The sequence below is a fragment of the Penicillium argentinense genome (genome assembly GCF_028826775.1).
Source record: "Penicillium argentinense strain IBT 30761 chromosome Unknown utg000005l_segment0_segment0, whole genome shotgun sequence".
Lineage (NCBI taxonomy): Eukaryota > Fungi > Ascomycota > Eurotiomycetes > Eurotiales > Aspergillaceae > Penicillium > Penicillium argentinense.
In genome coordinates this window covers 2027262-2055048 of record NW_026622664.1, presented here as the reverse complement: position 1 = coordinate 2055048, position 27787 = coordinate 2027262, and the positions used below count along the sequence as shown (strand labels likewise).

At 52.2% G+C, this 27787-nt stretch overlaps 11 protein-coding genes across 11 annotated transcripts; 3 read left to right on the top strand and 8 right to left on the bottom strand.

Annotated features, from left to right (window-relative positions):
* Positions 1-36: 36 nt before the first annotated feature.
* N7532_005558 (DEAD/DEAH box helicase) lies at positions 37-3687 on the top strand (the record flags this gene model as incomplete). The annotated part of the gene is made up of 1 exon (XM_056618052.1): positions 37-3687. One exon carries the CDS (start codon positions 37-39, stop codon positions 3685-3687), a length of 3651 nt encoding a protein of 1216 aa, XP_056474211.1.
* Positions 3688-4275: 588 nt separating this feature from the next.
* On the bottom strand, positions 4276-5333 carry N7532_005557 (uncharacterized protein; the record flags this gene model as incomplete). The annotated part of the gene is made up of 3 exons (XM_056618051.1): positions 4276-4457; positions 4518-4916; positions 5177-5333. 3 exons carry the CDS (start codon positions 5331-5333, stop codon positions 4276-4278), a joined length of 738 nt encoding a protein of 245 aa, XP_056474210.1.
* A 595-nt stretch (positions 5334-5928) lies between these two features.
* On the bottom strand, positions 5929-7939 carry N7532_005556 (putative GTP binding protein (GTPBP1); the record flags this gene model as incomplete). The annotated part of the gene is made up of 3 exons (XM_056618050.1): positions 5929-6260; positions 6308-7832; positions 7883-7939. The coding sequence occupies 3 exons, from the start codon at positions 7937-7939 to the stop codon at positions 5929-5931; spliced, it is 1914 nt and encodes a 637-aa protein (XP_056474209.1).
* A 1289-nt stretch (positions 7940-9228) lies between these two features.
* Positions 9229-9659, bottom strand: N7532_005555 (U4/U6-U5 snRNP complex subunit LSM3; the record flags this gene model as incomplete). The annotated part of the gene is made up of 3 exons (XM_056618049.1): positions 9229-9309; positions 9381-9473; positions 9537-9659. The coding sequence occupies 3 exons, from the start codon at positions 9657-9659 to the stop codon at positions 9229-9231; spliced, it is 297 nt and encodes a 98-aa protein (XP_056474208.1).
* Positions 9660-10133: 474 nt separating this feature from the next.
* On the top strand, positions 10134-12440 carry N7532_005554 (uncharacterized protein; the record flags this gene model as incomplete). Its single annotated transcript, XM_056618048.1, has 1 exon — positions 10134-12440. The coding sequence occupies one exon, from the start codon at positions 10134-10136 to the stop codon at positions 12438-12440; it is 2307 nt and encodes a 768-aa protein (XP_056474207.1).
* Positions 12441-12773: 333 nt separating this feature from the next.
* Positions 12774-13815, bottom strand: N7532_005553 (PIG-L family deacetylase; the record flags this gene model as incomplete). The annotated part of the gene is made up of 2 exons (XM_056618047.1): positions 12774-13447; positions 13572-13815. The coding sequence occupies 2 exons, from the start codon at positions 13813-13815 to the stop codon at positions 12774-12776; spliced, it is 918 nt and encodes a 305-aa protein (XP_056474206.1).
* A 2248-nt stretch (positions 13816-16063) lies between these two features.
* Positions 16064-16660, bottom strand: N7532_005552 (uncharacterized protein; the record flags this gene model as incomplete). Its single annotated transcript, XM_056618046.1, has 3 exons — positions 16064-16393; positions 16441-16503; positions 16568-16660. The coding sequence occupies 3 exons, from the start codon at positions 16658-16660 to the stop codon at positions 16064-16066; spliced, it is 486 nt and encodes a 161-aa protein (XP_056474205.1).
* Positions 16661-18565: 1905 nt separating this feature from the next.
* On the top strand, positions 18566-20203 carry N7532_005551 (alpha-arrestin; the record flags this gene model as incomplete). Its single annotated transcript, XM_056618045.1, has 1 exon — positions 18566-20203. The coding sequence occupies one exon, from the start codon at positions 18566-18568 to the stop codon at positions 20201-20203; it is 1638 nt and encodes a 545-aa protein (XP_056474204.1).
* A 1406-nt stretch (positions 20204-21609) lies between these two features.
* On the bottom strand, positions 21610-21891 carry N7532_005550 (FAD/NAD(P)-binding domain-containing protein; the record flags this gene model as incomplete). Its single annotated transcript, XM_056618044.1, has 1 exon — positions 21610-21891. One exon carries the CDS (start codon positions 21889-21891, stop codon positions 21610-21612), a length of 282 nt encoding a protein of 93 aa, XP_056474203.1.
* A 383-nt stretch (positions 21892-22274) lies between these two features.
* N7532_005549 (FAD-dependent oxidoreductase) lies at positions 22275-22652 on the bottom strand (the record flags this gene model as incomplete). The annotated part of the gene is made up of 1 exon (XM_056618043.1): positions 22275-22652. The coding sequence occupies one exon, from the start codon at positions 22650-22652 to the stop codon at positions 22275-22277; it is 378 nt and encodes a 125-aa protein (XP_056474202.1).
* Positions 22653-25098: 2446 nt separating this feature from the next.
* N7532_005548 (salicylate hydroxylase) lies at positions 25099-26423 on the bottom strand (the record flags this gene model as incomplete). Its single annotated transcript, XM_056618042.1, has 2 exons — positions 25099-26346; positions 26406-26423. 2 exons carry the CDS (start codon positions 26421-26423, stop codon positions 25099-25101), a joined length of 1266 nt encoding a protein of 421 aa, XP_056474201.1.
* Between the last annotated feature and the right edge of the window lie 1364 nt (positions 26424-27787).

Below are 27787 nucleotides of genomic sequence, written 5' to 3'. Positions count from 1 at the left end.
TCATTCCTCCATGGCGCCGATGCCGCAACCACGACTATGAGCGAGGATCTGGACCAGCGGCCAGCAAAACGACAGCGCTTCTTTGCGGAAGAACCGTCTTGTCCGCAAACCCCCGACCGAAAGCCTCTTGACGCGTCCCTACCCCGTCACTGTCCTGTAGGCGACTCCGACGCGGATGATGATTTGGACGAAGAAACGACATTTACGCACGCCAACAGCCCCTCACGTCGAGTGCCAGTCACGCCGATTAAATCCCCGGTAATCGCAAACACGGCAGAAAATCATACGATAAAAGACGAGCCACCCGAAACTATTGCCGAATCTCCGGCCCAGAATCCAGTTCTGGATGGCTTCGATGTCGAGTTATTTACCAGCATCGTGGGGGAGAAACTACCGGTTGAATCTTTGAAGATCATTCAATCCGCGTCCTCCAACAATGTCGAGCAGGCTGTGAACATCTATTTTGACGGCTCGTGGAAGAAGCCCTCAAAGACCGTCGTAACAGCAAACGGCGGACCCAAATCGAAGACGATCAAAACGACCCTACCTCTTCAACAGAACCCCACCGGCGATTCATCTACATCCCAATCGGCAAACAACAACACACCATTCGAACCGTCATCTGTTCTACGCAAGCAACCCTCGAAGAGATACATCGGTGCATTTGGAGTCGGCGGATGGGCAACAAGGAGTGGACTGGCTCTTCTCAAGCATGGCGATCCTGTCAATATCGAACGTGCGAGGTCACAACCAGTCACTAAACGGGCTCGAAATGGGAAAACGATCGTCAATCAGAAGAGCGACGTATTGACCCGTTTTACAACAACCCAAGGACAAGAAGTTGGTCGACTTCCCCACGAAACGGCAGAATGGGTCTCAACTCTGATAGATCAGAAGATCTGCCACTTCGAGGGGGTGTGTGTTTACATGCCGGATAGAGTCCGTGTCAATGATACGATCTACCTCCAACTCCGGTGTTACTTGCGAAAAGAGGCCTTTCAGCGTGGGCCTTTCGTCAGCTCCAGTGATGACGACAATCGGTCCATGGGTCTGTTTGAAGAGAAAGAAAGCACCGAGGAGAAAAACCTTCGACTGCGACAAGTAGGCCTCGTCAAGCTTTTCCATGAAATCAACCTTTCGCCAACTTCAATCAATCCGACCACTGAACAGCACAAAAGAGAGGGGCTTCTTCAAGCTGCTGAGATGGCAGAGAAGCTTGATGGTGTCAAAAAAGAAAAATCCAGAGCAAGCAATAAAAATGGTGATGAATCATCCTCTGAGGATGAAACGCAAGAATTAGAGGAGGATCAACTCGACAGTCTTTATCGGAAGGCGCAGTCCTTCGATTTCAATATGCCCGAGGCTCAACCTCCTCCCAGCTTTGCTCTAAACCTTCGCAAATACCAAAAGCAAGCTCTACATTGGATGTTGGCGAAGGAAAGAGACAACCAGCAACATCGCGAGCGCTCTATGCACCCACTATGGGAAGAGTACAACTGGCCCACCAAAGATGTGGATGATAAAGACCTGCCCACAATTGAAGGCATCGAACATTTCTACGTGAATCCTTATTCGGGTGACCTCAGTGTAGATTTCCCTGCACAAGAACAACGTTGCCTGGGTGGGATTCTCGCCGATGAAATGGGTCTCGGCAAAACCATTGAGATGCTCAGTCTAGTCCATTCAAACAAGACCGAGCCTCGTACTGAGACGTCGAATGGAATCAGCTCCGTTAATGACTTAGCTAGAGTCCCAAATTCGACGACCAGTATCGTGTCTGCGCCATACACAACATTGGTAGTCGCGCCCACGTCGTTGCTTGCCCAGTGGGAAAGTGAGGCAATGAAAGCGTCTGCCGCTGGGACAATGCGTGTGCTTACGTACTACGGCTCGGATAAGGCTATGAACCTCCGCGACATCTGTTGCGAGTCGAAGCAGGCTTCCGCACCTCACATCATCGTCACTACTTACGGTGTTGTCCTATCCGAGTTCCGCCAACTCAGCCTACAGTCTGCAATCACTACCGGAGCGCAGAATGGTCTGTTCTCGGTCGATTTCTTCCGCATTATTCTTGACGAAGCCCATTTGATTAAGAATCGTCGCTCGAAATCTGCCCGGGCATGTTACGAACTCCAGTCGCTCCATAGATGGGTCCTTACTGGTACGCCTATTGTCAACCGCCTGGAGGATCTATTTAGCCTGGTACGATTCTTGAAGGTGGAACCATGGAGCAATTTCTCTTTCTGGAAAACGTTCATCACGGTTCCGTTTGAATCCAAGGAATATGTTCGTGCTTTGAACGTGGTGCAGAGCGTTTTGGAGCCTCTTGTTCTCCGTCGGACGAAGACCATGAAAACACCCGAGGGCGAGCTTTTAGTTCCCCTGCCCAAGCGAACCGTTACCATCGAAGAAGTGGAGCTCTCACAACAGGAACGCGAGATCTACGACTGTATCTACACTCGTGCCAGACGGACGTATAACGAGAATGTCGCTGCTGGTACTCTTCTTTCGTCGTACTCGACAATTTTCGCCCAGATTCTTCGTCTTCGGCAAACCTGCTGTCACCCCATTCTCACACGCAAGAAGGAGATCGTTGCAGATGAAGAAACTGTCGCCGCTGCACTTGATGCGACAAGCGAGTTAAAGGATGATATGGATCTGCAGGAGTTGATTAATCAATTCACAGCTTCCACCGAAAATGCAGAGACCGAAAATAGGTCTATGATATTCACAGCGCATGCTCTTCGACAAATCCAGACCGAGTCCAGTGGTGAATGCCCGATCTGCTGCGAAGATATCATGATCGAGCCTGCTGTCACTGCTTGTTGGCATAGCGCATGCAAGAAATGTCTCCAGGATTTTGTTCGACATCAAATGAATAACGGCGAACAAGCGCGTTGCTTCTCCTGTCGCGCGCCAATCGATGCAAAAGACATCTTCGAAGTTATTAAGCACCCATCCACGCATGCCACGCCCATGGAAGAATTCTCCTCGGACAAACCACTGCTTGGCAGCTCTCAGCCAGCTCCTCGCATTTCTCTACGTCGCATCAACCCGCTCTCTCCGTCGGCACACACATCAGCCAAAATTCACGCGCTGATAAACCACCTTGGCCGAATCCCACCCAACACGAAATCAATCGTCGTCTCCCAGTTCACATCATTCTTAGATCTTATCGGCGATCAGCTTTCTCGTGTTGGCGTCTCGCATCTCCGTTTAGACGGATCAATGCCTCAAAAGGCGCGCGCTGCTGTTCTGGCAGAGTTCACCAAGACTGAAACCTACGCCGACGAAATAATCGACACCGAGGAGGACACTCCTGCAGGGGGCGGACAATCGACCATAAAGGGAGCGCCGACTAAACCACTACCAACCGTCCTGTTACTCTCTCTCAAAGCTGGTGGAGTCGGTCTTAACTTGACCGCTGCTAGCAATGTCTTCATGATGGATCCCTGGTGGAGTTTTGCCATTGAGGCACAAGCGATTGACCGTGTGCATCGCATGGGCCAAATGCGGGATGTTTCAGTCACGCGATTCGTCGTCAAGGACTCCATCGAGGGCCGTATACTCCGTGTCCAAGAGCGCAAGATGAATATTGCCGGCACACTTGGATTGCGTGTGGGGGGTGACGAGCCGGAAGAGGACAAGAAGGACAAACTGGCAGATCTGAAGTTGCTCTTCGAGTAAGAGTCGACTTAGTATGGTTTTGCATATTTGTGTGCTATATGATATTCAACCCTGACGTCATTTTCGGGTGTTTTGGTTCATGGGCAAGTCTGATGGATTTTTGTATATTCGGCTTTTTCGTGCCTTTTGAATTTATATTCCCAAAAGAAGCAGATTATGGCTCTCTTGCGCTTTCCATTGTAAACTCGTGTTCCTACTCTGCGATTCCGGTTCGCCGGTAAATTGAGCTCACGCGTCGGACTCGAGCGATGTGCGCACGTGGGCGTTGACGAGTCGGCGGCGATGATACGAACACTAGAGTGGTAGGAAACTAGAAGTACTTCATGTTAACTATAATTAATAGTGTTGGAATCAAATTCTTGCAAAGACTTGATTAACTCCCAGTATTTCGAGCTGGTTTCGACATATGAATCGGTACTGCAAAGACTCGGTATCATGATTAATGTGCATGAGAAATCCATTGGGTACTAATACATCCAGGAAGGGTTCGTATATCAAAGCATGACCAGGCAAGAATGGGAATAAAAAATGACGATAGATGTGGCAGCAAAGCATCAAAACATTCATCACGCATCCTATCTGCGACCTTCAAGACGAGGAGGAAGACTTGCTGCCGTGTCGGGGGTGAGCAACCTTCTTCAGGCCCTCTTTCACCTTGGACATGGTGCTATGCTTTCCATTTCCATTGCTGTTATCACTGCCAGTCGAAGCCTTGCCGGGACTCTTCGAAGAGGAGTTACCGCTCTTGCCGGCGTCATTGTGTGTCTCGGCTAAACCAGTTCTGTTAGCATCAATCGAGCAAGGAATCCTTCATATAGAGAGTAACGTACACGCCTTCGGATCCTTAAAGCCGGGGTCCTTAAAAGCAGGTCTCTTCCGCTTGGCTTCATCCTCAAACTCCGATGCCGGGTGAGGCGCAGGGCCCTGGGGACCCTTCAATGCTTCCTCGCTGACTTCATGTTTGCGCGGGACAGAGCCAGAGGCGCCAGAAGCCGGTTCAGTGCTACCTCCCGCATCCTTGGATTTCTCTGTGCTGCGCTGCTCCGTGTCTGCGGTGCTGTTCTCTGTAGCATTACCACCTGCGGTGGCCTTCGGGTTCAGAGCCACGCCAGCTGCGGCTGTACTGGCTGGCATATCATTGGTCGTATCGTTCAGCGTTGGGGCCTTATAATCTGCCGTGGGCTCTTTGGGTGCAGTATCTTGGTCTGTGGCCGGTGCTGCGTATTGATCTGTGGAGATTCGAGTTAGTTTGGAGTTCGTGGTCAATGTAGTTATCGGTGCATTTGGAGTTCAACCGCCGGTGTATCCAAGGCACCAAGGGCTCTCCCATCATCAGATAATATATAGAGATTAGGTGTGTATACATGGACGACACCATGGAAGAGACAGGCGAGGGAATTTAGGAGTATTTAGGAAAGGCAAAGTAGTTCGGTGGAATTGGGAGACGAAGAGTCGAAATCAAACCCCCTAGATGTTGCATGACACTTACCATCGCGGTTCCCAGCGTCATAAGGGTCATTGAAGACACCTTTGCCCTGCACACCAGAGATGGGTTCGTCGCCATGCGGCGCGGTCGACTGGTTCTGGTCTCCCTCACCCCAAATGGCGGTCGAGGCAGCGTGGACAACTTTATTGACGGTCTCCATGTTCGACTGCGGTATATCGGAGCTACAGCTGTATGCCAAGGCGGACGGGAACGTGGGTGGGATTGGCAATAAGCACTCTGCTGCTTGGCGTAAGAATGTGCTGGATCGATAATGTCGAGTCCGGGGAAGAAGGAAGTCTTAAGGGGAGTAGCGAGAGGAGAAGTGGAAGACCCAGGGAACGGGAGTTCTTTTGCTGCAGGTCAATACGTCAGGCGTCGGGGCTTATCACAATGGATTACTAGCTACGGTCTCACCGGACGGGGGCTCTCTCTTAAGCCGCCCACGAAGCTCACTACGTCAGTGGAGAGCAGGGGACATATGGTGACACGATCACCGCAGCACCCTCGCGTTCATTATTGGCTATGGTTTGATGGAGGGCAGATTGCAAACTGCGTCGCGAAGGACGATCCGATCGGCATTTCATCATCTGACGTCATGTCACGTGGGAGTGTACATCACATCAATTTAATCTAAATTAGAAACAGGTGGTTGGAACAACAGAGCTATCCATTACGACGTAGACCATCACGGATGCTGAAAATAATGAAAGACCCTGTAAAAGCCCGGCAGGGGCCGCACGGGGGCCAATAGTTCCTCAATTCGTGTCTCCTTCGGTGGACTGGGAGGACTCGGCCCGGGGGTCGAGCGGGTGGTTAGGATCGTACCCGACGCTCTTGACAATGCCCAAACCTTTGGTTTTGCCTTCACGGAACAGCACCTTGTCTCCAAGAGCGAGGAACTCGGGTCGTTGGATAAAGCGGAAGGCAACCAAAGCTCGGTCTCCTGTTCGGATGAAGGGGCGGTCAATGTCAATCACGGAGCAAGTCTGGCTGACCGCTCCGACGTGCAGCATCGCCTGGTACTTCGGCTTGATGGTGGTTGCGTGGGACAGGATCAGTACTGTAGGGTTTCTGTGGTTTAGCGAGGCTATTCAATTGTATGTGATCGAAGTAGATCATCCGGTTAAAGCTTACCCTCAGCAACAAATTCGCGGTAGACCTTGGGAGTTGTTTCTGACTTCATCAGTACCACCATGCCCTTGCGCACCTCCTTCCTGCGGACCCGCTTGAGAGCGAACGATCCAGACTGGCCAGCAAAGCAAGCATTCACCTGGATTCGCTTGCGTTCGATAGTCTTGACCGTTGTCGTCGTGAACTGGCCCAGCGAATCGGGTCCAACTACAACCTGGTCACCGGCATGGATCACTCCAGACTTGACAACACCAGAGACCACAGTACCCACGTGTGGGACGGAGAATGTATCGTTGATGAGGAATTCGAAAGGTCCATCCTGATTGTAGTGGCCCCGGTGAGGTAGGATGTTGAGGAAAGTCCGGACAAGCTCCAGGTTCTCGCCCGTGACATTGGAAACTTGGAAGACGGGGCAGATACGCTGGCTGACAAACTGGGTTGCAGTATTGATGGTTTCCTCCATATCCTTCACAAAGATGGGGATCTTGCGCGCGCCAGGCGACTTCAGGATCTTCGTGATTTGGTTCAGCGTTTCCTGGAGAACCTGAGGAGGGCAGATATCGATTTTGGTGACGATCACCATGACAGGTACATTGAGGGCCAGAGCAAGGCCAAGGTGTTCACGGCTCATCCCGATCATGCCATTGTTGGCCGCGACCATCAGTAGGCAGTAGTTGGGGCTGCTGCTCAGCATGCCAAAGACGGTGGTGCGCAGATACTTCTCGTGGCCCGCCAGGTCAGAGAACGTGATCACCTTGGCTGCACGCTTCCCAATCTCTTCCCAGGACAGTTTGCGGCCCTGCGCATGGCTGACCACATCGCCACGGCTGTCGAAGCCCATGATCTCCATCCCCACGGAGCTGGTCCGCCCACTTTCGATTTCGTGCTTGTGGCGGAAGAGATTGACTCGAGCGCGACCACGGCCATCGTCAAGGCCGCCTTTGACAAGGACACCAAGCATGGTACTCTTTCCTGCGTCGACATTGCCTACTACAGCGATGCGCAGCTCACCCATCTCCTCCACGTTAGACCAATCCTGTCGGATAAGGACTTTACCCCATGCTCCCTTGATGCGGTCATTCTTCACGGTGGATTCCTTGGGGCCGCCGACGTTGTAGGTGAGGAGTATGCGACAATGGGCGGGAATGGTTTCCGCTGCCTCGCGCAGGCGCTGAAGGGCCGTTTCCCAATGGGGAAGGTCGAAGCCCATTGTCTCGCCGCCATCTTCCAGGCCGAGGTCGAAAACGGTCTCTCCATGGCCCTCGTCAATGCGATTCTGAATGGCACCCGCCAGGTCCTGCAGGCTTGCCTCGGTGGCTTCCCCCGTTCCCAGCAGCAGCTCCTTCAGTTTAATGGTGCGCGGGGTATCGGACAGCCCGAGTTGGTCCAGAATCTCGAGCTCAGCATGGTCTTCGACATCGCGCGACGTGCTCGCGGCCCCGGTGGAATAACCACTGTCGCTCGGGGCGACAGCGACCGAGCGATGCGCTTGTTGCTTCTCCGCGTACTCGGCGAACTCGCTGAGGGCCTAGGGATTATGTGAGTTGAGGTCCGCATCACAATGCCAGCAATGCTTACAATCTCGCCCCTCTTCCTCTCCTCGGGATTTATTGGCCGCGTGCCTTTGGCGGTCATGGTGGTGGTTGGTGATCGAGTTGGATGTGTCGAAGGATAGTGAACCACTCCGCTGGGGTAGTGACGTTGCCGGCGGATGGGGGTGGATCGCCAGTTGCTCTGGCGCGCGTTTCAAGCTATATTCGGGGAATCATCGCTTTACTCTGTCCTTGGCAATGTGGAATTGAAAGAACAGTAAGAAGAATGTGATTTTGGAATATGCTGAAGGTTCCGAGAGAAAAAAAAAGAAAACAGAAGTTCATGACCTGGGGGACAGGCCCAGCTTTATCGATAAGTTGCGTTCTGGAGTCACCCTCGGCTTGGCCTAGCAAATCGCACCTTGAGTCATCGCTCCACATCAGGTGGTTCGGTCACCGCTGCGCCACGGGTGACTCGACTACGCGCCGGACTATAGAATCAAATAGAAACCAGAGGTTCCTTTTTCGTGACTAACTGTGGGGTGTGCTACGGGACAATCTCCTCTTTAGTGTTGCGGCTCTGCTGGGGCTGCGGAAGCCCGCCGTGATACAAGACAATGTTCCCGAAATTAAATTGCAATGAGACTTGCTGGCAATCTGATGTAGCACGATTGAGATGGACTATATATCATAAAGGTAAAGGCACACTCGAAGTTCTATGATGTTGAATTTATTTTAAAAACACTTGCGAGTGGTGCGATAAGCAATGTTTTGCCCGGTATATATTCCAGCCACGGCCCACTGTTACTGCGATCACACTGCACCATCAGTACGCGATATGTACTACGCAATCATCTGATGGCCAGTAGAATTGTACTGTGTCATCATAACCGATCGTCTCGACTACACTAAGCTCACGACATAACTCATAATACAAAAGTTTATGATCCAGGGCTGCCTAAATGCAAAGGTAAGGAGGAAGGATGTATGCCCGCCGTCTGTTTCAATGCCGATCCCTAATACTAAGAGGAGATATGATTCGAGATTGTAACTGTCGCGGAATTTCGCAACAACGCAAGATTGTCCAGTACAAGCAGGTCCGAGGTAGTATTAGATCAAAAAATTGGGGTTGTATTCTCTTGCATATCGTGGGGATGACATTGAGAGGCGGCCGTATGGCACGGTGGGGTTCCGCCTCGCGTCACCAAAGCAACCAAGAGCTTCATGGACGCACACCAATGCGACAAGTGCATGCGGATGGTATCTTATTCCTTCCATTCCTCCCATGAATGTATTCTTCTCGCCAGACGCCTTTTCCTCTATCAATTCGTGACGATGGCCTTTCAAGCCTGGGGGGAGATCAAAACGACGGAATCACCTTGGAACAGTGGGTTAACGGCGGTGGCCATTGCAAATCGTGGTCAGTGCGGACTCACCTCGGACGAAGAGCATCTCTTCTTGCTTCTTAATCGTCTATACAATCGGTCCCGAGGACCTATTATTAGCGATCCTGGAGCTCCGCACGGCACGCCTGGCCAGCTTACCCTTGTAATCTCCTCTTCGTTCTCATCCTCTTCGACCACGTAGATGGTCTCCTCCACGTCGCCTAGGACTAGGTTGCAATGGCTGTCATATGCCTGGGTAGTCATGGTGGTCAGTTGCCGGATTCACGGGCTGGTGGGACGGCAGCAGGGACTCACGTGGAGGCGTCCCTTGAGCTCGCGGTCACCGCGCAGCTTCACGAAAACAATCTCATCGAGCGAGAGACGGACGAGGTCGAGAGGCTCGGCCACAGTGGCGCCAGCGTCCTCATTGTCGGCCATGGTGGAATGCGGACGTGGGAGTTTGGAGTCGAGGGGCAGCGAAAGGCGGACGGCAATCTCAGCGAGCTCTGCCGGTTGCCCGATCTGGTCTAGCGTGCAGTCTGCTTACTTCAGCCGTCTACCCCGGGTTTTTGACACCTCGACACCTGAAGGACGGGGGCCGCGCTCCACTTGTCAGTTTGGATGCGGTCGCCGGTGGACCGTGAGGTCCGAGTGTAAAGTCAGAGCGGCAGCTACGATGTGTGAGTAGCACTAACAGCGCGACTAGGCCAGGGTGTGCAGGTCACTGCTACCTGGTGCTGCAGGCCTGCGCAGCGGCTCTGCCGCCCACAACAATGCCCTGCCAGAAGTACCCGGTACCGCGTGAGCAGGTGCCTCCCCAAACCGGAGTCGATGCGCGCCCCCTCATTTCTCCCCCTTGAGCGTTTGTCTCCTTCCCCGTCTGCCTCTCTCCTCATCCATCTCTTTGTCCTCATGAAAAGAATTGCTAGTGCCAGAGAGAGGTTAGCCTCTCCCTGGCTCAATCGCCCGCGAAGGAGCTCTCCAGAGTCGTCTACTTGGAACTGCCCTTCTCAGCGACGCAGTGTCCTTCATCGCACCGGGCACACGAGGCACATCTCCTCCAAAAGATCCTCCCAAGCTCAGCATCTTGAGAGATCGATTCCCTCCACCAAGCTCGAAATTCCCCGATATGATGTTCGTCAACAGTCACATTCAACACAAGACCACCCCACGCCCGATCTGCCGACACAATCGCCAGCGCTCGGTGCAATGGCACAACCAGCAGCAGTAGCTAATACGACGCTGCCAGTCTGGGATCATCCAGAGCAAGAGGCAGAGTACGCGGGCCACTTCTATCGCGTTCTTGAAGATGGTCAGCCGGACCAAGTGATGATAGCCATGACTGACCCACGGTCGGCGGGGCTGGTCGGGTCGCTACCCCAGACAACTTTCTTGGAGGCGCTCCACCGACTCTCCCCGACCCATTTTGTGGAACCCTTTCGCGACATCCACCACCCCTTGCATTCCTGGTCGGTCCTCCTCAGTGGTGTGAAGCGAGTAGAGGAATACTTTGATGATTTTGTGCGAAACTTGCTCACCATAGTGCGCTTTCGAACGGCCGCGGGCCAACCGTTGCAGCTGGGTGAATACACCCATCTGCTAAAATGCGCGCGATCGATGGGCAATTTCCCTCTCGCGAAGCAATTGTGGGAGTCTATGGAGGACAACAGGATAGCCCCAGACACAACATGCTACAACTACTACATGGAAGTGCAGGTCTGGGACCATTGCTATACCGGACCGGAGGCGTATCGCCTACGAATACTGCCGCATCATTACCGGAAGCGAAAATACGAAGGTGAGCAACGGGCCGTGGGCTGGCAGGGCTTTGGTACAGCGAGGATGAGTGTTCGGGCGTCTGTCATGAGGCTGTTTCAGACCATGCTGGATGATGGAAATCTAGCCGATGAGCGCACCTACATCAACTTGCTCATCGCATCAGCTCGCGTGGGCCACAACAAGGGGATGAGATATATTCTCAAGACAGTCTGGAACATAGATCTCGACGCGATGAAGGCGCAAAGCGTACCCGACGATGCAAGTTTACCCCCGGCCACGCCTTACGACCCATGGTCCGCCCTCTATCCAACTGAGAACCTCCTTTTCGCGGTCGCTCACGCACTGGGTACGAATAACGATATCTCGGGGGCAGTGCGCGTGGTCCAGTTTATCTCGTCTTCCTACAATATTCCCATCCCAGGAAAAGTGTGGCTCGAATTGCTCGAGCGAGCCTACGTGTTGAGCAGAGCGAGAACCTCGAAGGGCGAACGCACAATACAGGCAAATGCCCTCGGCCAAGTATCTGTGGACTTGGTGAGATCGATGTTCGACACCATGACTTCTTCGCCAGTCAATGTCACCCCGACCCTCCAGACCTGGCGCTTCATGATGAATCTCAGTATCGACTGCGGCAGCTTAGAAGATTGTAAAGCGCATCTTCGAGGCGCCTATGGTCTCTTGCGGGATACTAGAGAGAAGGAAAGGGAGGCACGGAAGGTGGTGCTGAGATGTCTGCAGCCTGCCCTCGATACTGCCGAGAAACAGATCCAGAACGGCGCTATTCAGCCCGATCCAATACTTTTCCAGTCTCCCCTGCTCGCACAGGCAGTTCAGGAATACGACATCCTCAGGCTCCAAGTATATCAGCAGACCTACCTTCTCAATCGTTGTCTGTGGGTCGCAGCCCGAGTTCATCACTGGCAAGACACACCGGACAAAATATGGTTTCTACAAGAGCGACCGAAGATGCTGGAAGAGTGGCAAGACTTCGTACCCCAGGTTAGAAGAATATTCTACGACGACAATACGGGGCACATGGATACAAAGGGCGAAACCCGGTTCCGGTCCCGTCACTGGGTCAGTGACGCCGACATCATCCCGGTCCGACGGATGACTGACCAGAAAGAGCTGTTCTTTCCCACGGAAGAGCGTGTCCTTTCTGAGAAAGCTGTATGGTCGCGGATCAAGGAGCGATACCCGTATCTAGACACGGAGTTGGCTCCCCTGAACAGACTCTTCCACTTTGAGAAACCACGGACCCCAGAATTCGAGAAGAACCTGGAGAAATTTCGCTCTAGCTGGGTGGAATATCCCGAATCGTCAGCTTTGTCGACCAAGAACAATCCAAATGCTGGTTTCTATGGTCGTCTGGCTGCGTTAGGCATGCTGAAGACGAGGGAACGAGGCATCTATCTCCTTGATGATGGAGTCTGGGTTTGAAACCCCTGTGACATGTTGACATGTCGTGATGCCCCTGTTATCAAATGTATCCATGAAACCCTCTTCTAGATTTCCTTTTGTTTTCTACTCTAGATCATCATACAATGTACACCAAATGTAACAGGAATCGATCTTGAAAACATTCAAATCTAAATTATGTTCATTAGTTTCACGAGTATATGCAGGACTGATGAGTAACTGTAAGGCGAGGATATACGAAGATTCTGACACAGCTCCATGCAAGTCGCACCTGCCCTATAGAAGCATTAGACGCAGAATGTATCCATGTCCCGGTGTGGCATATCACGCTGCCTATAACACCAAGGCCAATGTCTAAACCTTCTCCCTCTGCAAATCATTCACGGTCATATATCTCCCAATCGTAATCCAACCCCATCGGAACCAAACCATTTGACTCTGATGTCCCTTAACCATAGCTGATTGCGCCGTCATCCACTCCTGAATTGAGCTTACAAAAAGCAACCGTCTGGGTTCGGCATCCGAACCATCCTTCCTCTTCCCACGCAGGCCAGAGAGAAAATCACCCCACACACCCTGAAGCATCGTGACCGGCGCATCAAGAACACCCGCATATTTGCGGAAAATAGAAAGCGAGGTCAACGTATACAGCGTAACGGGAGAGGCAAAACCTTCCTTATCCTTCATCAGGACGCGAAGGAAGTTCACCGCACCGTGATAGAGAGAACGGTGGTTGGGGTGGTTGCTGACGCCGTGGCGGTCGAATGTGAGAAGGATGTCAATTGTAGCGGTTGGTGCCTTCTTGGGATCCTTCTTTGCGGTGCCGTTTAGGGTAGCGGCGAGGTCGGGTGCGAAGGCGGAGGCGAGGAGGGAGGTTACGTCTTTCTCGGGCCAGTTTGCTGTCATACTATCTGGGAATCGGGCAGGATCGTCGACGATGAAGACGTCGTTTTCGTCGCGGACGCCGAGTTGTAGGGCAGACTTTTTGAGCTCCTCTTTGCGGGTTTCGCCGAGTCCGTCTGCGTCGCCTATGTCGAGGGTTTTGAGTTAATTTGCTGCTCGCCTCCTTAGAAACAGTCGAGCACCAAATTATATGATGACGCTGACCGGCTTGAGCTGAGAGGGTGTTGCTCCGCATTTATATCAACGTACCGGTACTAAAGCAGAGAACTTTCAAGTGATTACCCAGCTCTGGCTTGGTGAGGGCCAGGACCGATGGCGCAAAGAACATTGCCTCATCATCGGGATGGGCAATCAACAGACAAATCCGCTTATTCTGCAGTCGTGGGAAGGAGCTTGTGAACGGCGAGGATGTCGTGGATGAGAGGGTCCAGAAAATGGCAACCGCTGCAACAGCCACGGCGAGCGCTGTCCAATTGAACGAGGAGAAAGACATCGCGGTTGAGGGGAGGCGGGGTGATGCTGATATGCCGATTGAATGTCGGGGTAGGTCCCCACTCCGTCTGTTCGAGTCGACGGAGCTCTGTTCTCAACTGCAGTTGAGACCGGGGATCCTAGGCAGCGTTCGGAGCCCAGCAACGGAGGCAACCGGGAGGTATGGTATGGAGGTAGAGGCTCGTCGAGATGTGGATCAAAGCCTGCAGAAAGTCAAGAGCTATGGCGGTGGGGAATGCGCAGCGGGCATCCCTCCTCTCGGGCGTGATTCGGTGCAAGCTCAACGGCGGGGCGGAAGCTTCAGGATGCGGAGCGAATGTGCCGGTCGGTCAGTTGGGGGTGGATCGAGCAGACAACAAGCCCATGACTTGAAACTGGGTCAGTCTGAGGATAAGTCCATGAAGTAACTAAAGAACACGGTGGCAGGAAGCCCATCCGGAAAAGGGGGAGCTCTGGCTGCCATCTGGCGATCCCCCGGCGTTGGTCACGTGTCAGGGGTACAATGCAACGAAGTTGGGGTGGTTGTCGCTTTATCCTTGTCATAGTCTACCTTATCTATGAATACAGGGTATTCGAACGATGCCCGCCGGGATTTAAGATCGGGTCTATTCTTTTAGCAATGTCGATGCCTGTCCCGTCTTACAGCCAAGCGGCCTTGTCAGCGGGGCTGCCGTCAGGTTGCTTCATGATCTGCATGCCCAGTGGCGGCTCTGCGTATAGATCTCGGCGCCGTTTACACTACAAGCAGTAGATCTCGACAATTCGATCTGGATCGCTTACACATCCATCCCAACCTGATATTTCTCTTGTGGCTGCGATGAAATCATTCAGAATCAGGAAAATGTTATCGGTCTCCGGTTCTTGGATGAATTATGCCCTATCCAAGAAAGTCATTATAGGGAGCGTCAGATCGGCCACTCCCCTGATTTCAACTTAATACTTTCTCGGCTCTAGCATCTCATCTCATACATTGCCTATCGGATGTAATGATCAGCATGCGTAGCACCAAAATGGTTAATCCCTTAGCCGGGTATAAATAGCCCAAGACAAAAAATGTCTTGGGACCCATTTCAGCTGTCATGGCCACATTGCCCTCCGGTATTCTCTTTCCACCACCTTCAAATGAATCAGTCTACCGACACCGCCCCTCCAACAGTATACAGTAGAGATCTACGAAGGACCTTTAACTTACATCTAGCTGTAAATAAAAGATCCAAAAGATGGATATATAAAAAAACCTGAAACCTTAACGCAGAGAAAACTCTTGCCACTAGCCATCGGAACTCCACCGACGACCGGCTACCGTCGCAGCGATCTCGTAACACCTCTCCAACCGTGACCGACCTTCTCCAATCGGCCCGGTCGACGACTCCAACGCTGCCTTTACGCCGTATACTTTCCCGGCGGACAGGTGACACACCGGGATCCTCCCACGCGATTCCCGACGGGATTTGTCCCTGGACGGCGCGGGTCCAGGGCGGGTAAATCTAGGAACCCACCCGCGTGAATACAGATGCGATCTGGCAGAATACAGAGAAATGCAGAGAAAGTAAAATAAACGAAAAAATACTGTGAAATTTCAGAAATCATAATTCCTCGATTAGAACGACTTCATCTCCAAATCGACCGGAACGCGATGTCATCAACCACTGAGGTTGAGTCAAAGTATCACGTTGCGGGCCGAGTCGAGACCAGTTGAGGTGGGCCAAGACGAGGCAGAAAAATTCTGCTGGACCGCTTTGGGCGGGCCGGGAGTTTTCCGTCGCAAATCTACTGATCCATCGGCAAGGCTCGACAAAGGAAATAAAGCAAGATGAAAGCAGGATGAGACAGATGGCGTGTGAAAGGAGGAGTCGGTGTGTAGTAATTGAAGCTGGAAGCTGGAAGTGACGGGCTCTAATGGCAAGATAAGGGTGAGGGGGAATGAAACGAGCAAATGAGTAAGCTCAAAGGCGCAACAACAACAAAGTACCCTAAGGTACTTCATGGAGGACCTTGCGAAATGCCGTCAAAGGCGTCGAAGGCCATCAAGGCTCCCAAAGGCCGTCCTCCTCGGAGGCGCTGGCCGAGATCGTCCCGAAACAGGAAGTTCGCGGGAGGGCCGACCTACACGGCATGCCACGGCCTGTGATTGGCCGCGGGCACCGATCGTGCTGGGTTCGCGATGATTGACACTACCCGACACCTGATGGATCTGGATTCCGTGCTCAGATGATGCTTTCTCTGGCGGGCTCCTTGAACCGGCTACTCTATGCGGTCCGGTGGGGAGAAGGGTGGGCTACAAAACAAGGTGGGAGCTGGGACATAGAGATCGACAAAGACCAGCGTGCCAGCGTGCCAGCGTGCCAGAGGGCGTCACTGCCAAGGCGGGGGCCACGCGGGCGACCCCGATGCAATTCACGAGATGGCCTTGCGATTTCCTCATCGACCTTCATGGCGTGATCGGGGGTGTTATGTGTTGGTGTCCACACCAAGTCCACACCGACACCGCAGGAAATAATACTCTGCAGGAAATCATGCCGGCCGGAGATCGTGACACCATCTTCCTCCAGCAGGGAGATGACCCCGCGCCCTCCGTGCTACATTGGTAATTTAGTTGCTCTCCGCGGGGATGCGATCCGTCGACCAGGGCCAGCAGAGCCAACATTCGGCGCACGAGCCCCAACGCGCGCTTCTTCAGGGCCCAATCCTGCATGGGATGAGCAGGAGCATGGACGGTGAGCGTCGAACATCGCTGCAGGTCAGAAAGGTACCTGATACATGTTGGCCCATGCGCGTAGGGCGTGGTCCCGGAACTGGTGTCCTGGGCTGTCCTGGGCTGTCAGGGATGCTGGAGCATCATCCATCCTGTTAGGTAATTAGTGCGGCGAGGGGAATTGATGATTCGCCCGATGCGCGGCGAGCGAGCGCAGCGCGCATCTTGACACCTTGGGGGTCCAGAACCTTTCGGATCTGAAGCTTGGAATCGCCCCATCGTGCAAATCTCGAGATGTTTGTTTCTTCGGTTGCTCTTGCGCTCTCCGCGGGCCTTCTCGTTCAGGCGATCGCGATGACTCTATGCATGTGCAAGCGAGAACTCTGCGCCCCGCAAAATCGCGCCATGCGGGGTGAGAGATCCGTGAGGCTAGCCCCGAAGCGGGCAATCGGCTGGACGAAGCCGGCGCAGAAAAAAGAAAAAATTTTGAAAGTGGGCCCGCCAGGGTCTGTCCATCTTTTGCACGCGTTTTCTTTGCCCGAAGCGGAAAAGCGGGGGGGGAGGACCGAAAAGATCTGCCACTAAGTGAAAGCGCGAATGGTATTGTCAGATGGCGGTATTTCGTGTACTCACTCCGCCGCCCTCTGTCGACAGTTGTCGTCCATTGTATACCCACTCAGCTCAAAAGAGGTCCCAAAGAGTAGCCAGCACTGTCGGCGCTGGCTGGCCCTCGACGGGGCCACGTGATGGCTCGAGGCAGCTGACCGTCTCCTACGTGGCTGTCGCCGCCATTTCTTTGTATCCCCTAGCCCCTATACCGACTTCTCCCTAGCACTAGTCGCCCGCCGGTCCTATTTTCAGCATCACTGTCTCGGCTCCGGCGTACGTTTGTAGACTGGCCCGACTCTGTTTGCCGTGCAAGATGGCAGAGTCGCATCGTCCGGCACCTGAAGCCGGGGTGGACGGGGAAAACTGCCATCGCAGGCTCAGGTGATCGGACATCGTTCCGCGCAGCGCGCCTGCGTGCTTGCTAATCGTCCGGGGAGTTGCAGTCGCAGATCACCCCTCCAAGGTGCCGACTGGCATCGGTGCGGCGGGGTAGTCACCGAGACCACATGCGCTGGGCCGAGTAAGAGACGATCGTAGCCCCCGAGGAACCGGGAAGCATAGCCGACCGTGAGTCATTGCGGGCGCACGGTCTTGCAAGGATGGGGATGGCATCAGCTGGTCTGCGTGGTTATGCCTGGATATGGTCTAGTTCTTCTGATCGCAAGATGATGCCCACATCTTGCAATGTGGGGTATTCCATTATTGCGCAACAGCTGTCCCTCTCCCGGCGCCATTGGATTCGAGAGCCGTTTTGACCGTCTTGGGGGGCCGGCACAGAGCCGAGTTGCCGGTCGCACAGACGGGCAGGGTGAGACGAGACACGGAGTGAGATGTTCAATGGCATGGCGCGATGTAGGTTGATGTTATGCTTCATACTTAGAGAGCAGGTCTTAGTCATTAGCAGTGGAAGGTGCGGTACTGGAGTGTGTTCAGCCTGAGTATTGTAGAAATAGTGTGAGCGGGTATGTATTGTAACGTAGCGTAATCGCGGCGTACCCTCAATACGCACCCACTCGATGACGCTATGCACCGCCCCACTCGTCTTTTCTTGTTCTTTTTTCTTTTTTTTGTGAACTATTTTCATGGCTAGACCTCAAAGCAGCGAATGACAAGCCGGTACCTGACCGACCGCATGGGTGAATGAGTGGGAACCTACTAGAAATTTTTTAGTTTCGAGGTTTTCCACGGATCCGGAGGCGTTTTAGGCCATCGCACATGATCGTGGCCGCAAGTTCAAAAGCAGCGGGTTCCGCAATTGACCACTGCGCTCTTCTGTCATCCACGAGACTTCATCTAGATTATGCGCGACTCGACCGCCTCTGCCTTGCTTCACCACCGCACTGAGTCCTGAGATCCACCGCGCATATCAACACTTGCCACGCAAGCACCTTACTTCGACACCACCAGATCACATCCACCTCGCCATCATCCGTCATCGACATCCATGATGCCGGGCCGACTCATCCCCAACTTTGTTCGGGGCTCGGGCTCCCTGCACTCCTCCGTCTCCTCAACTCCCATCCACTCTAACGCTTCTTCGACAACCTCCGTCAATGAGATCATCACCCATGCAACCGGTCTCAAGAAGCATGGCCACAGCACCCCAGACCGGGCTCGCTCCCCCGAACGTCGCCTGTCGTTCTCCATGGACCATTTGATCCACCCCCACCGGGACCACAGCAAGGACAAGGAAAAGCGCAAGAGCCTTGGACGCGCTGGCCGATCCAAGGAGCGCATCACCCGCGAGGAACTCGCCGTGCCACCCGTCAAGCTCGACGTGCTGGTGGAATCGCCTCCACTGGTCTGCTACGGCAACCCTTCTAACTCGACTGGCGCTTTGTTCTCCGGCCGCATGCGTGTGAACGTCGCTGACTTCGCCGGCGAGGTCATTCTGAACCACTTCGACGTCCGCTTGGTTTCTAAGAACACCACCAAGAAGCCCGTCTCGAGCCACTGCCCGAACTGCCAGACTCGCACTGAGGACCTCACTCGCTGGAACTTCCTTACCGAATCCCTTCACCTCAAACCCGGCCAGCACGACTTCCCCTTCAGCTATCTCTTCCCCGGACATCTCCCAGCCACCTGCAATGGTGCCCTCGGCCAAGTCGAATACTTCCTGCTGGCCCACGCCCAAACCATCCACGGCGAGGAGTTCACACTGCAGATGCCCCTCAACGTGCGCCGCGCTCTGATCCCCGGAAACGACAAGTCCTCCATCCGTATTTTCCCTCCCACCAACCTGACCGGCCGCATCGTGCTCCCGTCCGTCGTTCACCCCATCGGAAAGTTCCCCGTGGAAATGACATTGAGTGGAGTGGTGGACAAGGGTGACGAGACCCAGACTCGCTGGCGTCTGCGCAAGATGATGTGGCGCATTGAGGAGCACCAGAAGATTGTCTCTACTGCCTGCCAGAAGCACTCTCACAAGATTGGTGGCGAGGGTAAGGGTGTCCTCCACCAAGAGACCCGCATCATCGGCCACAACGAAGAGAAGAGTGGTTGGAAGACCGATTTCGATACTGCTGGCGGTGAAATCTCTATGCAATTCGACGCAAGCATCTGCCCCACCGGTAATGTGGTCTGCGATATGGAGGCCCCGAACGGCCTCGAGGTCAAGCACAACCTGGTCATCGAGCTCATCGTGGCCGAGGAGTTCTGCCCCAACCGCAACACCCGCCTCATCACCCCAACTGGCGCAGCCCGTGTGCTGCGCATGCAATTCAACCTCCACGTCACCGAGCGTAGTGGCCTGGGAATCAGCTGGGACGAGGAAATGCCTCCCGTTTACGAGGACGTTCCCGCCAGCCCTCCCGGCTACACCAAGCCCGACGACAACCGCAGTGTCATTGAAGACTACAATGGATCGCCGCTTCCCCTGCCGGATTATGAAGATTTGGAGCGCATGGAATCTTTGCGTCTGGACAGTGACTCAACTCACTCCTCCAACCAGTCTGCTCCCTCTATCCGCGGCCGCATGCGCTTCACTGCCGACGACCTGATCACCGATCACACCCCTCCTCCTTCCGAGCCTGTCTCTCGCGCCCCTTCGCGCGCTGCGTCGATCGATTCTTCTGGGCAAGTCTGACCCAACTTTTACGGTTCTCTTTGCTGCTCTTCGCCACGACGTCATGACCTCAACGACACCAAAGATTCCCAAAGACAATTATCAATTCTGTTCAACTCATTCACGATAATCACCTTCACGGAGGATGATGACAATTCATGAACCTCCTAAACCTACAATCCTCTTCTCATTTCCTTCTCCTCTTCTCTTTTCAGCGGCGTTCATGGTTCACTCGGACGGAAAATTCAAGGATCATACACAAAAATGAATACTTCGTTTCCAGCAGGATCATTTCATTCGGATGGGGTTCATTACTTCTTACGCAATATACCCAAAATTCCCCTCCCGTGAATAATACTTTTCCGTTTTCATTACCTTCATGGCTGGTCTATTCTCTATTTAGTATTCTTATAACCCATTATGAGAATCTCATCTCGTCATACCTAATACTCTCTTTTTCATTACTCTAATGGCTAACCTTCGCATACAAAATAAACAACAATCGTACAATCGTATCGTATTCCACGATGCTCATAGTGTTCGTAGCACCACTGATCCGAGTCATTCTGAGAAGTATAGTGTCATTTTGAGCATTTCGGCTTCAAGCGAGTTCAAAAGTTGGCTCAACGTCCATTTCAATGTCAAGCACTGAAGTAACAATAGCATTGTAACATTATGATAGTAATATCTTCAGAAAAACAGCCAGCATGCCCTTCCGGGAATCAGCTTCCACGATTTGGCCCCCCGTGGAAACCCCTCAAATCCCCGAGAACACATAGACCCACCAGCAAGCCACCGCGGCCACCAGGCGGACCCTGCCGATCGAGCCTTATGCGGCTAAGTGAGATGTACCTAAGGTCCTCTTGGTACCTTAGGGGAGCCTCCGGTGGTCTGACCACACGGAGTCCCCCCGCCCTCCACCCGGTTTGGCCTTACAAAATGGGAACTCAAGGAAGGTGGCACGGAGTATGTGCTTCCGAGAACTCCCCGAAACAGTCCATGCGTTCTAGAAGCCTGACAAGGAGTAGCGGTCTGTTTCTGATACGCTTGTCATCGTGGTGGGTCTTGTTTTGAGTGCTCTTACGAGTTCCTGTGGACTGAGTCACATCTGATCTACTTTGCGCTCATTTCTATCGTCTATTACGGGAATTAAACACCTCATAGCTAAACAGGTTTGCGACTATGTCAAATTGGCATTAGTGGTATGTTTTGATGTTTTTTCTTTTTTTTTTGGACTTCGTAGATTTGAAACAATAATTAGGACAATACAACACGATCCAGCGATGCAATAGTACTGTCAATTTCCTAAACTACCCGAAAAAGCAGCTACGCCACCTGAAGCTTTTTCAGCTGGAGAGTTACCTCTTCCGATTTCTTGACGTATCCAACTTTCAAGAACCGACTCAGCACTGGAGTGTAGTCGAATATCATATCGCGAAGATAGGCCAGAAATCGCGGAAGTAGAATGGAACACCCTCCCCAGGTACCGGGGCGAACTCGAAATTGTGATTCGCATAGTCGACTCGCTCTTTCTCGTAGATTTCAAATCTGGCATTGGCGGCCCTCTGAGCACATAAATCAACCCCATCTAATGCTCGAGCGAGGAAGGAGCCGTTCTCGAGCGCTATGCCCATTCCATACGCTGCATATGGCGAGACAGGGTGAACTGCATCGCCAACACCCACCACAGGGCCACTCGACCACTTCATAGATGGCCAATTGAAGATTTCCCAGTGGTAGACCTGTGTGTTGAAATTGATGACATCCAAAAGGCGAGGTATAGATTGCGCCCAATCCTTGAGGATTTCGGTAGATGTGCTTTTGGATCGTCTGGGACGGGCTTCCTATCTCAAGATGGCTCGACAACCCGCCACTCGAATTCCGGCTTGCTATCGTGAAGCATGGGGAAGGAACTAGCCTGGTGCTGCCAGTCGTGAGAGATGAAGCCGTAATTCTCCGGGTTTCCAGGGATATGGTCACACCACGCGAGCCAGAGTCGGATGCCAGTGTGGAATAGATGCGGTTCACCAAATGCTTGTTGCGATCACATCTGCCCCGACCAAGAAATCAGCCGTGACCCGCTGGCCATTGATCACACCTGGTGGAACAAGGTCCAGCATATTTCGGAAGATGGAAGAGCGCAGAACTCCATAATGGCAGCCCTTGATACCATGCGCTTCTTAACCTCGGGGTTGAAAGGTAACTTAACCCGCTCCGCGCCCGATTTGTCTTTGAAGTAGGTTACTGTGTAAGAGTCGGTGTTTTCTGAGTCCATGCCGCAGGAGCGGAGGATAGCTAACATGGCTGTCGATAAAAGCACGGCGCCGCCGATCGCCTTGCATTCTGGTTGTCGTTCATAGACCCGAACATCGTAGCCTCGCTTGATAAATGCTAGAGCCGTAGAGATGGCCCCAGGTCCTCCCCCAACGATCGCAACTCGTTTACCCAGGCGCAATTCTGAGGAGGACATGGTGAGGGGCCTGGGCTGGTCGATGGGAAAACCAAATGATGGCAAAATAGGCTCCAAAAAGGGCCCGTCAAGCCGACCTTAATAGTCATATTGGTCAGGGGCTGGAAGATATTGGCTGAAGAGATAGTAGAAATAACCAGACGGTGACGATCTGCTTCTCGAGGAAATCCCCCCACATGTGCCTCAAGATCTCACGACAGATGAAGAGCGTACCACCGACGACCAAACGACAGGACTGCTCTGGATCCGGACATGGTTCGGGTGGAAAGATGATCAGAGAAGCCATGATGCCGCCAATGCTGGATACGAGCATCTTCGCATAATTGCTATTAGAGATGACGATGAAAACACTGCTTTTCTGGAGAAAGAGCGGATCTTTGAGAAGAAAGAGGAGTTCGGTCCTGGCAGTATCACTATACCCGATGGAGACAAATCCCGATTTCGTGGATGGAATTGCCTACGGGACGCTAGGCTCAGTGTCATCGTATATGTTCACGGCGCTCATGCACGCACCTGATATACTGGATGGTCTATCGGCTCGCGACTGGCCCACGGAATCATACAAAATACCACCGGAGCCAGATAAATCCCAGTCTCTCATGCTTGCTGTCGCCGATCGTAAGGCGTTTGAAGAGGGATGGGCTCTGTTCCTGGCTGTGATTCATAAGGGGGAAATTCTTCCCGAGAAAAAAGGGCATCGTGGACGTGTCAGATGCTCGCAAACTTCATGGACGGCCAAGATCCGAATGAGAATATTCTGGACCCTGATTAGGGTGTGGAAATTTATGTGCGTTGAGGCGATGGCTGGGCTCGCGATACTATTCGCTGAGTGTAGGGTCCCTGGTTACCAAAAAGGCTCGAGGATCAAGTCCAAAGAATATTTGCAAGGACCTTCGGAGTGAGCTAATAATGAAAGCAGCGATCAAGAAGATTCTTCTCGAAAAAACCGCCGCAAGGGCGAGCCAGAATATATACAAGGGATCCCTATGCAAACCATCCATGGATTCTAATTCAGATAGCTTTGCTTCGACTCTTTCAAGTTCCAAGCACTAGTTTCCAAGAGCGGAGATGAGCTCCCACAGATCACGATTGCACACCAAGTATCCTCTTGGCCCTTTGAATTGTCAATAGAGTAAGCGCCATCGGACAAGGAAGCTGTCCCCGCTTGGCCTAGCGGAATAATATCATCCAAGATACCAGAAAAACGCACTCGTAAATTGTCGCAAACCTCCTGGAAGCTGAAGTGCTCGGCAGACACTATGAATCTTTGGCTTCGTGCTTCTGGAATGAGCATGGCTGGGATTTGTACTTTTGCAAGGTCCTATATCGGTATCAGATTTAGGATTCAATGGACTTCTACATATTAGAAACGCACCTTGATATCAACAAAGGTATGCATAGGGAGATATGGCACAAGTGTTTGTTCCGAGGACTGTGCGCAGAGTCGCCACGTCCAAATATTAATTCGTTCAAATTCTTGGTGTTATATATAAAAGAGCGCGATAGGCCCAGTATAAAATAAGAACAAAGCGCTACCGAGTCAAAGTCTAGTTCTTCCTCCTTCATAAATTTCTATGCTATACAAACATTAACACAAGCCCGTGTCAGCTCAGCAACCTGGATAAAACATGCCTGCTAACTCGGCAAACCTTTTTCTGGCATCATATCCCATCGTCTTATCTCCAGATGATGCTTCTCCAAAGGAGACTGATTCCAGGTCTTCCTCCGAATAGATATCGCCTGAAGCCAGACGATTATAATCAATCACCGCGGCGCAGGAGCTAGTGAAAAACAGTCTCTTCACGAAGGGCGCATATCTCTGGATCGATGCCAAAATACCTCAGATGCTTCTTCTGGCTGTATTGAGGAATTCCCAGTTGTCTGGTGCTGTGCCATGCACAAATGACGACGATTTGCGGTGTAGAAGACAGTGTCGAAATACCCCTGCACGGCTTCATTAATGGCCCCTGGGACAAAAAATCGGGATCAATGGCTACAGATATCTGTGAATTGTAGCATGAAAAGTCGCTCAGAACCTTGCTTCCGTCCGCTGATGTCTGGATAGTGCAGCACACTTGGTATCATCTTTGTAACAGCTCAACGAGGATGTGAGAGTCATCATGGCCGTTCCCATCGGCGAGTCGAACCGCGATGGGACATTCTGAAATGAAGGAAGTGACTACCGAGAACATCATTATGTTTACTGGTTGCCAACTGTTCAAAATGAGGGACGGTTTTTCGTATGTTGCTTTGTGGAGTTCGAAAATTTCGAAGTTGGCGATCATTCCACTCTTACGAGACTGCGCGTCTCCGAGTTAAAGCTTGACATGCTTGGCTTCCGCAGGTTTCCGTTTGTAGATGTATGCGAGGATTCATGAAATTGAGATAGATAGCTTCACAAAACGAGCGGCATTAAATAGCACCATGCGAATAGAGAAATAGGCATTCACAGGCCCACCTCGTCGATATCGTAAACCAAATGCTTTTGCCCGAACCCCACTCGTTCCAGCCCGAAGGCCCAGGAGAGATTCATGGCCATGGAGAAAACGAACTCCTTGAACCACAAGCCCCATGGTCCCGTTCGCCTTCGTAATTGCCCATTTTGAGCAGCGATTTCATAGATCTCATTTGCCCGTGGCTTGCGAATCGCGTCATACTTTTCACGTATCTGACCCAGAGGCCGAGAGGGATCCTCCAGTAGGCGAGAGAGCAGGAACACATCTTCCAAGGCCATTGACACTCCCTGTCCAGCGTGTGGTGACATTGCGTGTGCCGCATCGCCGACCAGAATACAACGACCTTTGGACCAAGTTCCACCGGGGGGAAGACGGTAGATGGGATAGAACTTGACAACAGAGGTGTTACTGACAATATCCCTTAGATAATTGCCCCATTCGCCTTGGGCATTCTCCAGAATCTCGAGGAGGGGTGCTTTGAATCCCTCCACCTCTTCTTTGCTCTGCACTTCCCATCCATCACGGCTGTCTCCTGAAGCAGGCAGTGCGACTTCTTTCGTGAAAAACCAGTAGAGCTCGTCAGTATCTGGCGTACAGCGGGTCACCGCAAGCATTCCCATCTCGGTCATCGTCGCTTCGAGACCCACGATCTGTTCGGTTGTTGTCGATGTCAAGGCTGAAGTAGGGACAACCGATCCCAGACCCGCTAGGCCCGAGTATTCCGGAGCGTACTCGGGGTCGACATAAGACCGCCGAACAAATGAATGGATACCATCGCACCCGAGTAGTATATCTGCCGAGTCTGTTGAGCTATCAGAGAAGATGACTTTCACTTCGTCGGCATTGTCATCGATCTGTTCAAGTCGCTTGTTGAAACGGATCGGGATTTTAGCCTCATTCACTGCCTCGAGCAGGACATCGACCAGATCCGTGCGCTTGATGCGCATATATCCAAAACCAGTCTTCTCTCGTGCCCATCCAACCCAATCTTGTGAGCCGATCGTATGGCCCTGGAGGGAGTGGAGCGACAGATTAGGGCCGCCGAAGCCTCGAGCGAGGGCCTTCTCATAGACGCCCAGTCGGTAGAGGAGACGTAAACCGTTGGGTAGAATACCAACTGCACCACCAAGTGTGGTTGGCTCGGGTCGCAACTCGTAAATCGTGCAGGATATGTCGGTTTGCTGATGCAGGCGCAATGCGGCTGCGAGACCGGCAGGTCCGGCCCCGATGATGATAGCCTGGGAGGTTGTTAGGCAAGAGAAATGTTGGCAGGAACTGGCAAGACTGGGAGCGGTACTTTTCTTTGAGAGGACATATTGGCAGACTGACTTTTGATCTCTGGAGGTGAGTGAGACTGAGGTGTCAGTGGATGATTGATAGTTATACTTCCTTTCGCGCCGGACACCCCGCGGCCTCCGCGGAGTCTAACCCGAAAAGCAACTGCCGCCGTCAGCCTCAGAAATTTTTATTGGATGACCGTCAGTACACAGTTCATCAAGTCAGATTCTGGTAAGCAGAAGTAAGTCGATTTGCCTCATTTTGCGGTATCATTTGCGACTAGCTTTAGTGATCGAGCACGCCGGCGCAGACAAGAGTCCCGTGATGTCAGATATTCTGCTGCACGGGGGCAAGAGCAAGATCGTTTAAACTGGCGCGAGTAATGGTGAAACTGGTCAAGGAACTCAGCTGAGGAAAACTTGAGCTTATGTTTCGCTTTATTTTAACCACCGTTCGGTCGCATTGTGAGTCAATGCTGCCGACTATTAGATATATATATTTGTCGCTCTAGGCATCTACTTAATTAGGAATCAGGGATTGAACGAGGATCCCACGGTGCCCTACAACTTAGTATTTCGAGTAGAATATTAATGCAATGGAAGAGGGAAACCTTTTCCGCCATTACTCGCACAATGATATACAGGCTGGCTATGTTTATCAAACGATAACTCTAATGACTTCTTGAAGGCTGTTTCCTTCTTGTATTCCATGAAGACGAATAACGACATAGATTCAGGTCGCATCAAGTAATAGGCGCCCCTGGCATTAATGAATCGCACCCCTACATTATGTAGATCTGCTACCAAATCGAAGATGCATGTCTCACAGCAATCTGGGAGATCATCGCCAAGAAGGATCTGCATACATCAACAGGGCTGGCTGGAAGAAGTAGATCTTTCGTTTGTTGATTCTCTAGAGCGGCCCTCACCGATTATCCATGTCTGGTATTCAAGTGATCATGACGATTGTGGCTTGTTTAGAGTAACATGCGCAAAAAATCCCAAAGGCTTTTTGCACGATTTTCGAACTACGAGAAAAACTCAATTTCAGTTGGAAGTATTTTAGCACGAGCTATTAGCATCCATCTCTGATGCTGTTAAAAACATTGATAGTAAGCCTTTCTTGTGGACAATTGCCTCGTTCTGAAGAAAATCAAAGTAATCCAACCCCTTGGTGGCTGGAGCAGTTTTGTGTAACTCTAGCTTCCTATAGGGTGGGGCTGTGTGCATATATCGAAATGTGCATATCAATAGTCAATGCATGATTCATCGGACCACGTGTCCCAGATACATATATTTCAGGTAGAGAAGAGGACATATAAATCGCAAGATATTTCTCCTAGAAACTGACCTTTTCAACCCCATTAGAATCGCAAATCCCTAAGCATTTTCAATTTTAAAA